The 14,222-nt window shown below is 36.2% G+C and overlaps 1 protein-coding gene across 9 annotated transcripts in view; it reads left to right on the top strand.

Annotated features, from left to right (window-relative positions):
- The window catches only part of CREB5 (cAMP responsive element binding protein 5), a 266,380-nt gene extending 252,421 nt beyond the window's left edge, over window positions 1-13,959 (top strand). For 6 of the 9 annotated variants that reach the window (XM_034402318.3, XM_034402317.3, XM_087892614.1 and 3 more), the window contains 4 exons: window positions 136-453; window positions 7,049-7,276; window positions 10,784-10,892; window positions 12,981-13,959. In XM_034402318.3, coding sequence (XP_034258209.1) covers window positions 136-453; window positions 7,049-7,276; window positions 10,784-10,892; window positions 12,981-13,141 — 816 coding nt within the window. In that variant the 3' untranslated portion in view covers window positions 13,142-13,959. Of the gene's footprint in view, window positions 1-135; window positions 454-7,048; window positions 7,277-10,783; window positions 10,893-12,400; window positions 12,721-12,980 lie in introns of all 9 variants that reach the window. The other 3 variants (XM_087892619.1, XM_087892618.1, XR_015733985.1) reach the window with 2 other exon arrangements.
- Window positions 13,960-14,222: the final 263 nt, after the last annotated feature.

The following is a 14,222-nucleotide window of genomic DNA, read 5'->3' as shown; positions in this document are numbered from 1 at the left end:
ATAGGAATACACACTGAACAGAGCAAAAATGCACTGTCCTACACACAAATATTTGTAACATATTCAAACAATCACCTGCATGCTCCATTTTAATACTGTTTTCTTTCTTTCTTTTTTCTTTTTCTTTTTTTGTAGAGGTTGAAAGCAGCTTTGACTCATATTCCTGCGGGCATCTCCAATGGAAATATGAACACCATGGGTCATATGATGGAAATGATGAGCTCTCGACAAGATCAACCAGCCCACCATCATATGCACTCACATCCACATCAACACCATACCCTTCCACCCCATCATCCATATCCCCATCCGCATCAACACCCAGCACACCATTCTCATCCTCATCCTCATCACCAGCACCCACACCATCATTCTCATTCACATCTTCAGGCCCACCCAGCACATCATCAGACTTCGCCACATCCGCCACTGCATACAGGCGGGCAAGCACAGGTAGAGCTTTCTAACCTCTCTTATGTGAAGATAGATATTAAAAGCAAGAGTTTGTGGTGGCTTTTTTTCCCCAGATTTTAATTCTCCTATATCGTTTTTGTAATTTTGAAGTTGCCAAATCAAGAAAGGTCTTGAGTAGTTTACCAGGGATTCTGATTAAGCAATATGGCTTAATGCATATTGCAAGAGAAAAGACCAGGGGTAAAATCCAAAATTTTTCTTTACCGGTTCTGTGGGCGTGGCTTGGTGGGCATGGCAGGGAAAGGATACTGCAAAATCCTCATTCCCACCCCACTGGGGAAAGGATATTGCAAAATCTCCATTCCTGCCCCACTCTGGGGCTAGCCAGAGGTGGTATTTGCCGGTTCTCTGAGCTACTCAAAATTTTCGCTACCGGTTCTCCGAATTGCTCAAAATTTCCACTACGGTTCTCCAGAACCTGTTAAAACCTCCTGGATTTCACCCCTGGAAAAGACCAACAGAGCAGAAGGAAATGAGGAAAAAATATTCAGTTTGCTTTCCTTGCCTGAGTGTTTTAGTTACCAGCTGATATCTCATTCTTGAAGAGAGAAAGAGAGAAAGAAAGAAAGATATAGATGATAGGTAGATGATAGGTAGGTAGGTAGGTAGATGATAGACAGACAGATAGATAGAATTCCATCAGTAATAATAATACACAGACACATATGGAGACTTTAGATGTCTTTTTGTCAATCTTTACATAGGCCTTTAAAAAAATAGTCCTAGAACTTCCACAGTAAGTCTGGAAATGGTTTCCAATGTCAGATGCCCCTTTCACAGGAAAATTTCTCCTCTCTTTCTCTTTTCCTCTCACCTCAGAGGTGCATGTCTTTCTCAGGACCATAAGATTGCAGCCTAAAAATGAAGAAGCTGTGAGCTCTTTTATTTTTCTATACAAGAATGTTCCTTTTGTACCATTTTTTGTCAGAGAACCTTGAGTTACTTTTCCATATTGTAAAGTTATACTGCATGCTTTATGTAGCAGAATTCCTTATTGTAAGTTAAATAAATGTTGCATGCTACATACTTGCATTTTTGTTATGGATAACCACAACCAGCAGTTTGCTGCTCCATAAATGGTGCAGAAGCTCAAGTGTTTGTTGCGGCAAAATTTCTTTCAGTGCATGGTATCATGAGTGCTGAATTTGGCCATGTATACAATTTGTTTTTTATATATCATAACAACCCGAATGCCCAAAACCATGTTAACCATATGATGGGGGGGGAGTTTGTAGTTGTTTTTAAAGAAGGACTTGTAAAAATATAAATCATTTCCCTCTCCACATTATCCACACTATGATTGTTCTCTTTCTTGTTCCTTTGCCACAAGAAAAAAGAGACTCATTAAAATGTTGACAGATAACATATATAATAATATGTACCTCAGATATAGATTCAGTGTGGTATAATAATTAGTTGACTATCTACTACATGTATGAGGTCTATAGTAAATAATATTTAGATCTTAAGTTAAAACCAGGAATTCTCTTTGATTCTCATTCACTGCTCTTCGCTTTACCACAGAGGTGGGGAACAATTGCCCCTTTATGACTTGTGGACTTCAACTCTCAGAATTCCTGAGCCTGCATAGCTGCTCAGGAATTCTGGGAGTTAAAGTCCACAAGTCATAAAAGGGCCATCATTCCCCATTCTGCTCTATAGTGTGGCTTTTTGAAACAGTTGAATCTGTCTGGAACTGAATTTAAATGATTTTCCTAGAATTAATATCCTAGAAAATTAACCTTTTTATATTTGCAATTGCAGATTTGGGAGAAGCAGGTATGTCCTCAGTCCCTGAGCCAGCTGTTCACACTGAAACAATTGTTACTTCTTAAATAAAAACACCTTTGTGATATAACACTCACACTCTAGCAGATGAAGGAAAAAAAGAAATAGCCTGCTTTCAGAACGTTGAGAGTGATTTTTCTTTTCAAAAACATTGTGTCTGCTGCTTGGAGAATAAATGACGATTTTAAGATCTATAGGTCAGCTAGACAACAGAACAGTTTTAATTCCTCATGGGAATGCAAAAGTAATGACACTTTTGAAGAGGGCATTGCCTGGGATAAAAGATGGTTTGAGTGAGTAATAAACATAAGGTTATTACTTTCCAAACCCATCTATAATTCCCCTCAGTACTGGCCCCTTTAAGGTCAGACTGCTTCAACAGACACATTAATCTTATGGTACAGTTTACTAATTATTAACCAACTCTTTCTATTGAACCAGATTTTTGATTTTCATGGTTCATGTCAAAACCAAACTTTGTTGCTAGGAGTTACATTTCCCTTTTGCCATAATTTTGATTGTTATGCCACATTCCTATATTAAATTTCAAACTTTTCAACAGCCAACAGGAACCTAATGAATTATGTTGCATAAATGAATGACTAGAAATATAAGGTTGTAAAGAGCAGAAGGTAAATACAGATTCAGGGATCAAGGCAAAATCCAGCCAATTTTTACCACATCTCTTTTCTTCTGCTGCTGTATCAAATGGATTAACTCATATATTATATACATTTGTAGATAAAGTCAAAGGAATTCTTAGGGCCCTAGGAATTTTTTAGCATTACATTTTGTTTATCGAAATGTTTATTATAATTAAGTTCCATTTATTCATGATCTTGTAAGATCAAATAGAAAAATATACAACATCTGAGAAATATAATAGAATTTAATAGATTTCATTCTATGATTTTCCTAGTTGGGTTATTTTTAAAGTAACAATTCTACCTTATTTAATTTATTTCAACTTTATCCTGCCATTCTTTCAAGGTTAGAATCAAAGGGAATCTCATAGAAATGAACTGTAATTAACACTTAATAAAATTTGTTCCTTGGAAAGGGTGCTATTGATATTTTTTTTGCTAATATAGACTGACATAGCTTTTCTCCTACAACAACTACAGTGAGAAGCACCAAGCTTAGAAGAATATATTTAGAATTTTCAAGTTGTTTCTGTTCAAATATTTGAAATATGCCAGATTGGATTTGATCTACAGTCAGGTCCAGAAATATTGGGACATCGACACAATTCTAGCATCTTTGGCTCTATACACCACCACAATGGAGTTGGAATGAAACAAACACAATGTGCGTTAACTGCAGACTGTCAGCTTTAATTTGAGGATATGTACATCCAACTCAGGTGAACGGTATAGGACTTACAGCAGTTTGTATATGTGCCTCCCACTTATTAAGGGACCAAAAGTAATGGGACAATTGGCTTCTCAGCTGTTCCATGGCCAGGTGTGTGATATTCCCTCATTACCCCAATTACAATGTGCAGATAAAAGGCCCAGAGTTCATTTCAAGTGTGCTATTTGCATTTGGAATCTGTTGCTGTCCACTCTCAAGATGAGATCCAAAGAGCTGTCACTGTCAGTGAAGCAAGCCATCATTAGGCTGAAGAAACAAAACAAACCCATCAGAGAGATAGCAAGAACATTAGGCGTGGCCAAAACAACTGTTTGAAACATTCTCAAAAAGAAGGAATGCACCGGTGAGTTCAGCAACACCAAAAGACCTGGGAGACCACGGAAAACAAGTGTGGTGGATGACTGAAGAATTCTTTCCCTGATGAAGAAAACACCCTTCACAACAGTTGGCCAGCTCAAGAACACTCTCCAGGAGGTAGGTGTAAGTGTGTCAAAGTCAACAATCAAGAGAAGACTTCACCAGAGTGAATACAGGGGGTTCACCACAAGATGTAAACCATTGGTGAGCCTCAAAAACAGGAAGGCCAGATTAGAGTTTGCCAAACAACATCTAACAAAGCCTTCACAGTTCTGGAACAAGATCCTATGGACAGATGAGACTAAGATCAACTTGTACCAGAGTGATGGGAAGAGAAGAGTATAGAGAAGGAAAGGAATTGCTCATGATCCTAAGCATACCACCTCATCAGTGAAGCATGGTGGTGGTAGTGTCATGGCGTGGGCATGTATGGCTGCCAATGGAACTGGTTCTCTTGTATTTATTGATGATGTGACTGCTGACAAAAGCAGCAGGATGAATTCTGAAGTGTTTCGGGAAATATTATCTGCTCACATTCAGCCAAATGCTGCAGAACTCATTGGACAGCGCTTCACAGTGCAGATGGACAATGACCCAAAGCATACTGCAAAAGCAACCAAAGAATTTTTGAAGGGACAGAAGTGGAATGTTATGCAATGGCCAAGTCAATCACCTGACCTGAATCCCATTGAGCATGCATTTCACTTGCTGAAGACAAAACTGAAGGGAAAATGCCCCAAGAACAAGCAGGAACTGAAGACAGTTGCAGTAGAGGCCTGGCAGAGCATCACCAGGGATGAAATCCAGCGTCTGGTGATGTCTATGCATTCCAGACTTCAGGCTGTGATTGACTGCAAAGGATTTGCAACCAAGTATTAAGAAGGGAAAGTTTGATTTATGATTATTATTCTGTCCCATTACTTTTGGTCCCTTAACAAGTGGGAGGCATATATAAAAAACTGCTGTAAGTCCTACACCGTTCACCTGAGTTGGATGTACATACCCTCAAATTAAAGCTGACAGTCTGCAGTTAACGCACATTGTGTTTGTTTCATTCCAACTCCATTGTGGTGGTGTATAGAGCCAAAGATGTTAGAATTGTGTCGATGTCCCAATATTTCTGGACCTGACTGTACTTAACTTGAAAATACTACATCAATCGCTCTCATGCACACTTTGTTGGTTTGTTTTAACTATATCTTTCAAATTAACATTTCCAGTAATCTCAACTTATTTAATTGCTTTCTGCTCAGTGTTAATTTGGAGCAAAGCTGTTAAAAGCCAGAAAAGATTGTTTTGTATATGTAGGAGCAAATTAATTTGAAAGTGATATTAGAAACAGCATTTGTAGTTTAAAATATAAGTGTAGAAAGGTGTTGAAATACACACATACATTTATTTATTTAGCAAATATTTGGTGACTCCAAATATGTTGCTTGATAGTTTAAAACAGACCTTTAAGTCCTGTACATTTCAGGTAAGTAAATATCAATGGTATTTTATTATAGAAGGCATCTGGCATTACTCAGCATCAGCTTTCCATGTCAATATGGTTTAAAGACGTGGGGAAGAAGTCATGCATTTCTTTGAGCATGATTATATACCTGAGTTCATGAGTGGAATGAAGTGTTCTTGTAAAATACTTCTAACACTGTGAGAGAGCAGGTTGCCCAGAAAATGGCCAGTACCTGGGCTGCTGTCCTGCCTTTTTAAGTGCTCTCCCAGCCAGCAGAATAACCTTGGTTATAAAATTGTGCTGTGACAGGGCGGCGGCGGCAGTGCTGCTGCTGCTACATGGCAGAGTCTGAAGAAGAAAAGATGTAAAAAGGAGGAGGAGGAGGAGGAAGAAGAGGAGGGGGTGATAGTAGTGGTGGTGTATGTGTAAGTAAAGCAGCCTAAAGTAGTCTGAAGCAGTTAAAGAGATTATCTACTACTGTATTCATTCGATAGGATAAATATCCCACAAGTATATCCATCATATACTAAAGTTAATAAACTCAGGGATTGTAACCAGACTTAGAAGAGACATATTTTATTTCAAAAATAAAATAAAATTCTAAATGTAGAATTCTGTAGTGAAAAATCCATCATGATGGCTTTCAATTTTTATAAAATGGTTTGCTCGAACCTCTTGCTTTAGTCTTCCGGTTTATGCTAAAGTAGAAAGCCACATTTTATTAATTCTTACATATGTTTTATTCTGCATGGGAATAGATAAACTAAAATTATGTTTTCATTGAGAAAGCATAAACATAGAGGAATGTAGCAATTCATGTTTATCATCTTCACATAAATTCATTCCCACTTTTCTCCCATATATGTAAATGGAAGAAGAATTTCTTTTTATTTTCAGCTTTTAATCTGTTTCAGTTTTATATTTACTTCATATTCAAATACCTAACATAGAGCAGATATATTGGCTGTTGTCTTACAATAACTGTCTAATATGCTCAGTACCATATAAAGAAAAAATAAAAGCTGAAATTTGAATCAAGTTAGCTCTGAACCCTGATCATTATATGCATGGTTTTGGGGGGAGGGGGATTTTTTTTAAATTTTATTTATTTAGCGTTTCAGTCAATATACATATTTAGAATTTCCTGGTAAATTCTCCTCTAAGTACTAACTAGGCACAGCAAAGCTTAACTTTTTTGGGAATTGGCCAAAGCTGCCTGGGTTGCAAAGGAGAAATGCATTACTTTATATCGTGAACAAAATTAAAAATCCCGGGACTCTTTCATTGTTTGATTAATACTAGGTGTCACAACATTTGAAATGATTCACACTTGAACTTAATGCTCTCTTTGCTGCACTGAAATGAACTTGAAACATTTTTAATAAGATGGAGCAGCTCTCTCCCACAACCTAGATTCGAAAGGCCAACTTCTGCTTCATGCAAAGAATAATTTAAGGATGTCCTGTGAAGTCTCAGAATTTCTACCATTTGCTAATTTGTCTGAAATTTGGGGCAGATGCCATTTATCTTTTTCTGCTGGTCTTCTAGTGTCACACATTTACTGGTTGTTTAATTAAAAACAGTTATGATTCTTATTAGGTATCAGCAGCAGGTCAACAAATGCAAGCCACACAGAGCCTGCAACCACCACCACCCACCGGCGGTCGTCGAAGAAGAGTGGTGGATGAAGATCCAGATGAAAGACGGAGGAAATTTCTGGAACGAAATCGAGCAGCTGCCACACGGTGCAGACAGAAGAGGAAAGTTTGGGTGATGTCACTGGAAAAGAAAGCAGAAGAACTGACCCAGACAAATATGCAACTTCAGGTACAGATTATCATCAAGATACATATCTTTGTTTTTATGTCAACAAAACCTTAACAAAAAAAACTTAACATTGAGTTGCACTACATTATACTTTTAATGCAAAAACAATAAATCTGATCAAATGTAATGTTTAATTTGCAAATGTTTAACCAAGGATTTTAAAATCCGAAAGTTACCTGAAAGTGTGTTTTTTTTATTATTTTTATTTTCTTCACATACAAAGACTTCGAGTTAACAGCATGAAGCTATCTCTTCATTAGGACTGAGATAGGTATTTAAAGATAGTAGAAATATAATCCTTTCTCTTTCAGCCTAAAGCATATTACAGATAGTCTTTGACTTAAACCCACAATTGAGCCCAAAATTTCTGTTGCTAAATGAAACAGTTATTAAATGAATATTGTCCCATTTTATGTCCTCTGTTGCCACAGCTGTTAAGTCAATCACTGCAATTGTTAAGTTAGTATCACGGTTGTTAAGTGAATCTGGCTTTCTCATTGATTTTGCTTGTCAGAAGATAGTGAAAGGTGATCACAGCACACTGCAACCCTCATAAATATGAGTCTGTAGACAGGCACATAAATTTTGATCACATGACCATGGGGATGCTGCAACAGTCATAAGTAGGTCATAAGTCACTTTTTCCAGTGCTGTTGTAACTTCAGGCTATTGGAAGTCAAGCGCTATTTGTATTTGAATCATTAGTTAATAAAAGATGCTTTATGGTACTTTTTTTCCTACAAAGGTGGGGATTTGTCCCTAAATTAGCCCTACTAAGCAGGTATATACAAAAGTATGAAGGCTATTGCTTAATGCATTGTAAGCCACCCTGAGTTTCTGGAAAAGGGTGGCATATAAATCGAACTAATAAATAAATAATTGTTTAATTCATTGAAATTTAGGTCTCATTGAAATGATTTCTTTTTTATACTAGTATAAAAAAAAAGTATCTAGTATAAACCTCTGTAGATACAGTTGATGGCATTTGGGGACCAGGATTATGGGTCAGGAGTATATCATCTCCATCCTCTGCCCATTAATTTCTGAAGATAAAAGTAAGCCGTATCAAAAGCCTCATCTTGAAACATCACACCACTTCCATTTGGATTAATACAAACAATTGGAGTCATTGCTGTTGACTTTTGAACACAAGAGTAAGACTATGTATAGCCTTACCTTGATTATAAGTTTTCCTAACTTCTTGGTAAATTAAAGTTCCTGCATAAGTGGACATAATAAATGAATTGATATTTTTATATGTAAAAAAAAATGGCTGTCGAATTATTGGCGTCAAGAACGGTTAAAACATAATAATGGCAGCTTAATAAGAAATCTAAATTAGGATGGTCTGAATATCTGGAAGGGTGTAAGGCATGTTATTGTTCTATGCAGTATGGCATCACCTGATGAGTAAATTAAGCTTTGGCAAAATGTGTGTGTGTTTAATACTGTATTATGCAAATGCAGCCAAAAGACCAGGAAATCTGATTCCTAATAGTCTTTTCTGAATGAATGAAGCTTCAACAAAGGTAAACTGGCTTATGAATTTCTAGGGATATTATTACTCAGGACAGGAATATTTTATCAGCCATTTTTATTTCCATCTTTTTTTTTTAAATAATTTTTATTAATATATTCTATGCACCAATACACAAATAAAATATACAATCCTGCCACCATGGTGTAATGTGAGTACATTGTCCATAAATATAGTCATTCCTTTATACATACATACTTGCCATCATATATACATCATCATATATCTATTCTATCCCACCTTTACTGGACCCAATCGTACCATAAATTCCAACTGTTATAAATTCTGAATCTTTTTTACCATTGATCAATCTAGTTAATCTATCTGATTCCACACACTCATTAATTTTATATATTATTTTCAAATCCATCGGTAAGTATTGATTTTTCCACTCCTGCGCATACGCTAATCTTGCTGCAGTAATAATGTGAATCAACAAGAACCATATACCTGATTTAACATTCAAAGGTTTTGCCCCCAACAGGAAAATCTTAATTCCAAATTGATCTGTGTAATTTCCAAAATCCATTGCCGTATTTTTTTCCAATATTTAACCACCTGCGGGCAGGTCCACCATTGTGAAAATAAGTTCCATTACTGTAACCGCATTTCCAACAGCAAGAAGATGTCCCAGGAAACATTTTAGCTAGTCTCACAGGTGGGAGATGCCAACGGTAGACCATTTTATATATGTTTTCTTTGTATGAAGAGGCCATGGTTAATTTCATATTTTTCAACCAAATCTGTTCCCATTGCTGGAAGTCAAGAGGATATCCAAAATTTCGCCCCCATGCTATCATACATCCTTCACTACATCCTGTCCTATCTGCAGAGACAATAAATATGAGTAACATTTAGATAGTACCCCTTTCCCTCCTTCTAATAAGATCTTATCCAATTCTTGTCTTTTATGGTAAATTCCTTCTTTATATAAATCTTTTTTATACCTGGAATGCACTTGGGAATAAGACCACCAGTCTATCTTATATCCTTGAAGAGTTATTTCCATCTTTGATTAATTCTGTCTGACTTTCCTGACTTGTACTATATAGATAAATATATTTTTGGGCAATTCACTTTGTTCTTTGTAGCTTTTTTTAAAACAGCAATTAAAACATGTTTTGAGTCTTCATTTTATGCTTTGTGAGCAGAATGCCTTCTGGGATGGGATGGGGGATTCTTGGGTCTCATTCCCAAGGCTTTTCAAAACGTAGGTCATTGTAACAGGAGACAATACTATTCAATGCAAGGGAGGATCTTTAAATGTAACAAAATTCTTTTCTTTTCTTTTTTTCATTTAAGTCCACCCATTTGACAAAGTGCAGCCTCTGAAATACCACCAAAAAGTAATCTGAACAGGAATACATAACTTTAAAGTTTTAAACAGCCACTTTCACATATTGAATTTGACCTTAATGACAAATCAGGGTGACTGAAAATAAAGAAAAGTTATTTCTCTGTATGCCATTTCAATAGTACAATTTAGTTTGTCTGCAGGGGTATCTGTCAAATTCTGCAATTTGGTGGACATGCATCACAATCAAAGCTGTACTGATTTTTACATACATGCATGCTACATGTACAAAAAATGATGGGCCTTCCATCACAATGTTGTGTCCATCATCTTATAGATTGCTATTTTCCTGCAGACACTCCTATGTCTGCAGAATCCAGACTCTGGATTGTGCTGTTACTGAGCAACAAAGCAAATGATTAGGCTGTTAAAATCAGATTACCAAGAAAGCTTCTTGCTATCAATTCTTCCACTCTGACAATTAAAATTGTCATAAAAATGAGAATCAGCTTCAAAGCTTTCAAACTAGGCTGTAAAAGCATATCCCAGAACACAGATTTCCTCCTGTGTTTTTCCTAGGAAAAAAGGTTCATCCGAAAAATCAGGCCCCAAGCAATGCTTCTCAGCTCCTTGTCCTCCTACTTACTAAAATCAAATTATCTTTTTTCTTTTCTAGAATGAGGTTTCCATGTTGAAAAATGAGGTAGCGCAGCTGAAACAGTTGCTGTTAACCCATAAAGACTGTCCCATAACAGCCATGCAGAAAGAATCACAAGGATACCTAAGTAAGTGTTATCTGATAGTATATACTAATAGTAGATTTCCTTTTTTCAGCTCACCTTGATACCTGAACAAGTATTTAATACATTGTTAAGAATTGCACTGAATTAGCAGTGGCTATCAAGTAAAAGACACATAATTATAAAAAGAATTTATTGGAAGCATCTCAAAAACTTTTCCAAAAGTATCTTAAAGATTGTGGAAGCCACTGCCAAAGTTGATTAGTTATTTAATCATTACTAAATATATCATAGAAGCAATATTTTTTTTAAAAGAACAAATATAGTTTCTAAAATATTAACAGTACTGAGGTCACAAAAATAATAAACATAATTAGTATTATATTTAATAAATTATTATTGTCATAATAAAATATAACATTAAATTTTTAACAAATACTTATAAGACAATGTAAAATAAATTCCAATTTTCAAAATGGATATTGACAACTTTCTCTAAAACAGCATGTGTTCAAAATCTTTCTCTAGTTAATTATCTGTTTTTCTATTGCATAACTCTGAATAGGACTGTATTAAGAACTTTTATTGTGCAGTGTATGTGTTTTTGCACACATACGCACATACTGTATACATACACACACATGTGCACAGGCATACATGCATGCGCTTAAACAAAACATACACATTTATCAGCTTGACCTAATGGTTAAGGCACCAGGCCAGAAACTAGAAGATTAAGACTTTTAGTCTCACCTTAGCCATGAAAGCTGGCTCGGTGATTTTGAGCCAGACACTTGTCCTCAGCCCAAAATGTCAAACTCAGGTAACAAGCCAGTCAATCAATTCCAGGCACAACCAATTAATCAAAACTTGGTTGATCCAAAAAACAACAACAAAAGATCAGACACTGCACTTGCAGGAAAAATATAAGAAAGCATACCAAACCATAACTGAGGTATAAAACACTGAAACATTAAATATTAGATAAACCAAAATTAACTAAGTTTTCAATCAAAATATTATGGGGTGAAGGTTGGATTTTGTTCCTAGTCCACTAACCACCTCCAACATGGAAAATCCCATTCGATGCCTCAGGCCAGTTGGCAGAGCCAGGTTTTGAGGCTCTTACGGAAGGACAAGAAGGTGAGGGCGGATTTTACCTCAAGGGATAGAATATTCAACAGGGCAGGAGCCATACCTTGCTTTCAATATGATGAAAGAGCTTTTTACCATCAGAGTCTGCATTTGAAATCTGAAATAGTTCAGTCAATATGCACACTTGTACTGTCCACAAAAGCAAAGCTGTAAGATCAGTAGCGCACCTAAAAATGCAAAGTTATATAATATAATATATATTGTCGTTGTCATCAGAAAGCTGATACAAGGCTATGGATCTAGTTGAGGGAGTAATTGGAGGCAGATCTGGTTTTGCTGCTTTATTAAGCATGACCTGTCCCTCAGCTGAAATTCAGAATAAAATAATTCTGGAAAAAAAACTTGCTGCTGCTCCATCTTCTCTGCATCTGCAGAGTGACAACCTCTTGTACTTCCAGAAACTGCTCTTCTCATGGCGGAGCCCAACTGGGTTTCCTAGGGATGGTGCAGCAACTCCAGTAAAGCCAGTTACTTCCAGATTTCCATCAACCATTTGGTGTAGAGGGGATCCGGAACTAGCACTCCCTTCCTTTCCCTGCTTGGCATCATTCAGAGTCCTATCAAAAGGCTTGAAAAGGAGACACAACAGCATGGACAGAAGAGGCAAAGTACTCAGTATTTCGCTGGAACAGCCTTGACTACATGACTGATATTTCCAAAGGAGATGATACTTCGGTCAATGCAAGTAGCATTCTGCTGACTTACTACTTACACTGAGGTATCTTTCCATTATTTAAAAGTGCTATATGCAGACATAGCTTAAAGTACAAATGTAGTATCCATAATATGAAGACAACTCTACAGATTTCTTTATTTCTGTTATTTCTTAGTTTTAGTGGTTCTCTAATTTTAATTCCAGCTTTTTTGCAACTAAACATTTTGTATTGCAATCTGCTTTCTCAGTTATTTGCTCTGCTAAAAAATATATATATAATATTCCTTTCTACCTGGAATGAATCTTCTTTCTATTCTGTGCAGGTCCCGAAAATAGTCCTCCTTCTAGTCCTGGTCCAACCTGCTCACAGAAACAAGTCATTCAGCAGAATACCATTACTACTTCCTCTGCCGTCGGTGATGTTGGAGGCTCCACTCTCAGCCAGCTTGCAAGCCATCAAAAAGACATGAACCCAGTCCTTTAAAATTGAGTTATCAAATAACTGTGATGATAAATAGGATAGCCTATCAGGTTTCTTTTTTGTTAAAGGCATTGCATTCTCAAGATTATTTCTGATTTGAAGGACTCTTCAGCCCCCAAAGACTTATGTGTTTGATTTTTTTTAGTTATTAAAACATTGTTTATGCTTAGTAATAATAAAGGGATTTATGCAATGATTATGCTATCAGCTTGGGAGATACTTGGTGCTTTCTCTAATTTTCTGGTACCGGAATTTTCTTCTTCATTTGTTTGTAATCAAACTGTTTCTGTACATAGCCATGTTCCTTCTTATCATTGTCGGTTGGCACCACCGAAGCATCTTATAACAATATCATTAGCCAAAAATTGAAGCTTAAAAATTTGAAACAGCCATACACTTGTTGACAGTGCAATAAGTACATGGTTTTTCAGCGCCATTAAACTCTCAATCATACTTACAGCTTTGCAAATCATTATTCTGCTTTGAAAATGTTTCTATATCTGTTGGAGTAACAGCCTTGGGGTTCTGCTCTGAGTTTATTTTCTCTTTTTTCTGAGCTATTGGAACTGATTATGAAAGAATTTTAAAGTATTCAATATTTCTGAAATTTTCTGAAAGGAGGAGGGTGAACCCAATTTTTTTCAGCCTAGCTGTTTTTAGAAAAGGGTTCGACTGTGGGCAGAAAGGATGTGCCTATCTGGAGATTATTTTTTAATATCATAAGCCTTTCGCTTACCAAATAGTTATGTGTTTTTGCCTACCACCAGGATACTCATATAAAAGTGGAACATTCATGCAAAACATGAAATGTTTAAATTGAGTTTTGAGCTTCTGTGGAGTTTTCTTTTTCTTCCTTTTTGTGACCTTCCTCTGCAGTTTTCTATTTTCCTTATAAACCATATAATTGTAAGTCTTCTTTTTACAAAATCTTTATGGTATTCCATACTAAAATTCTTGCTTTTTGCTGCTTGCAGTTTCTATGTAACGTTGAAGATGCAATGATGTTGATGAAAAGCTATGCAGATTCACCAGCTATTTTCTCAGAACTATTTACTAGTTCACACTTCTCAGCAGCCTCTACTCC

Source organism: Pantherophis guttatus, chromosome 4 (assembly GCF_059756535.1).
Source record: "Pantherophis guttatus breed Tessera chromosome 4, ASM5975653v1, whole genome shotgun sequence".
NCBI lineage: Eukaryota > Metazoa > Chordata > Lepidosauria > Squamata > Colubridae > Pantherophis > Pantherophis guttatus.
This window is presented reverse-complemented; position numbering and strand designations above follow the sequence as displayed.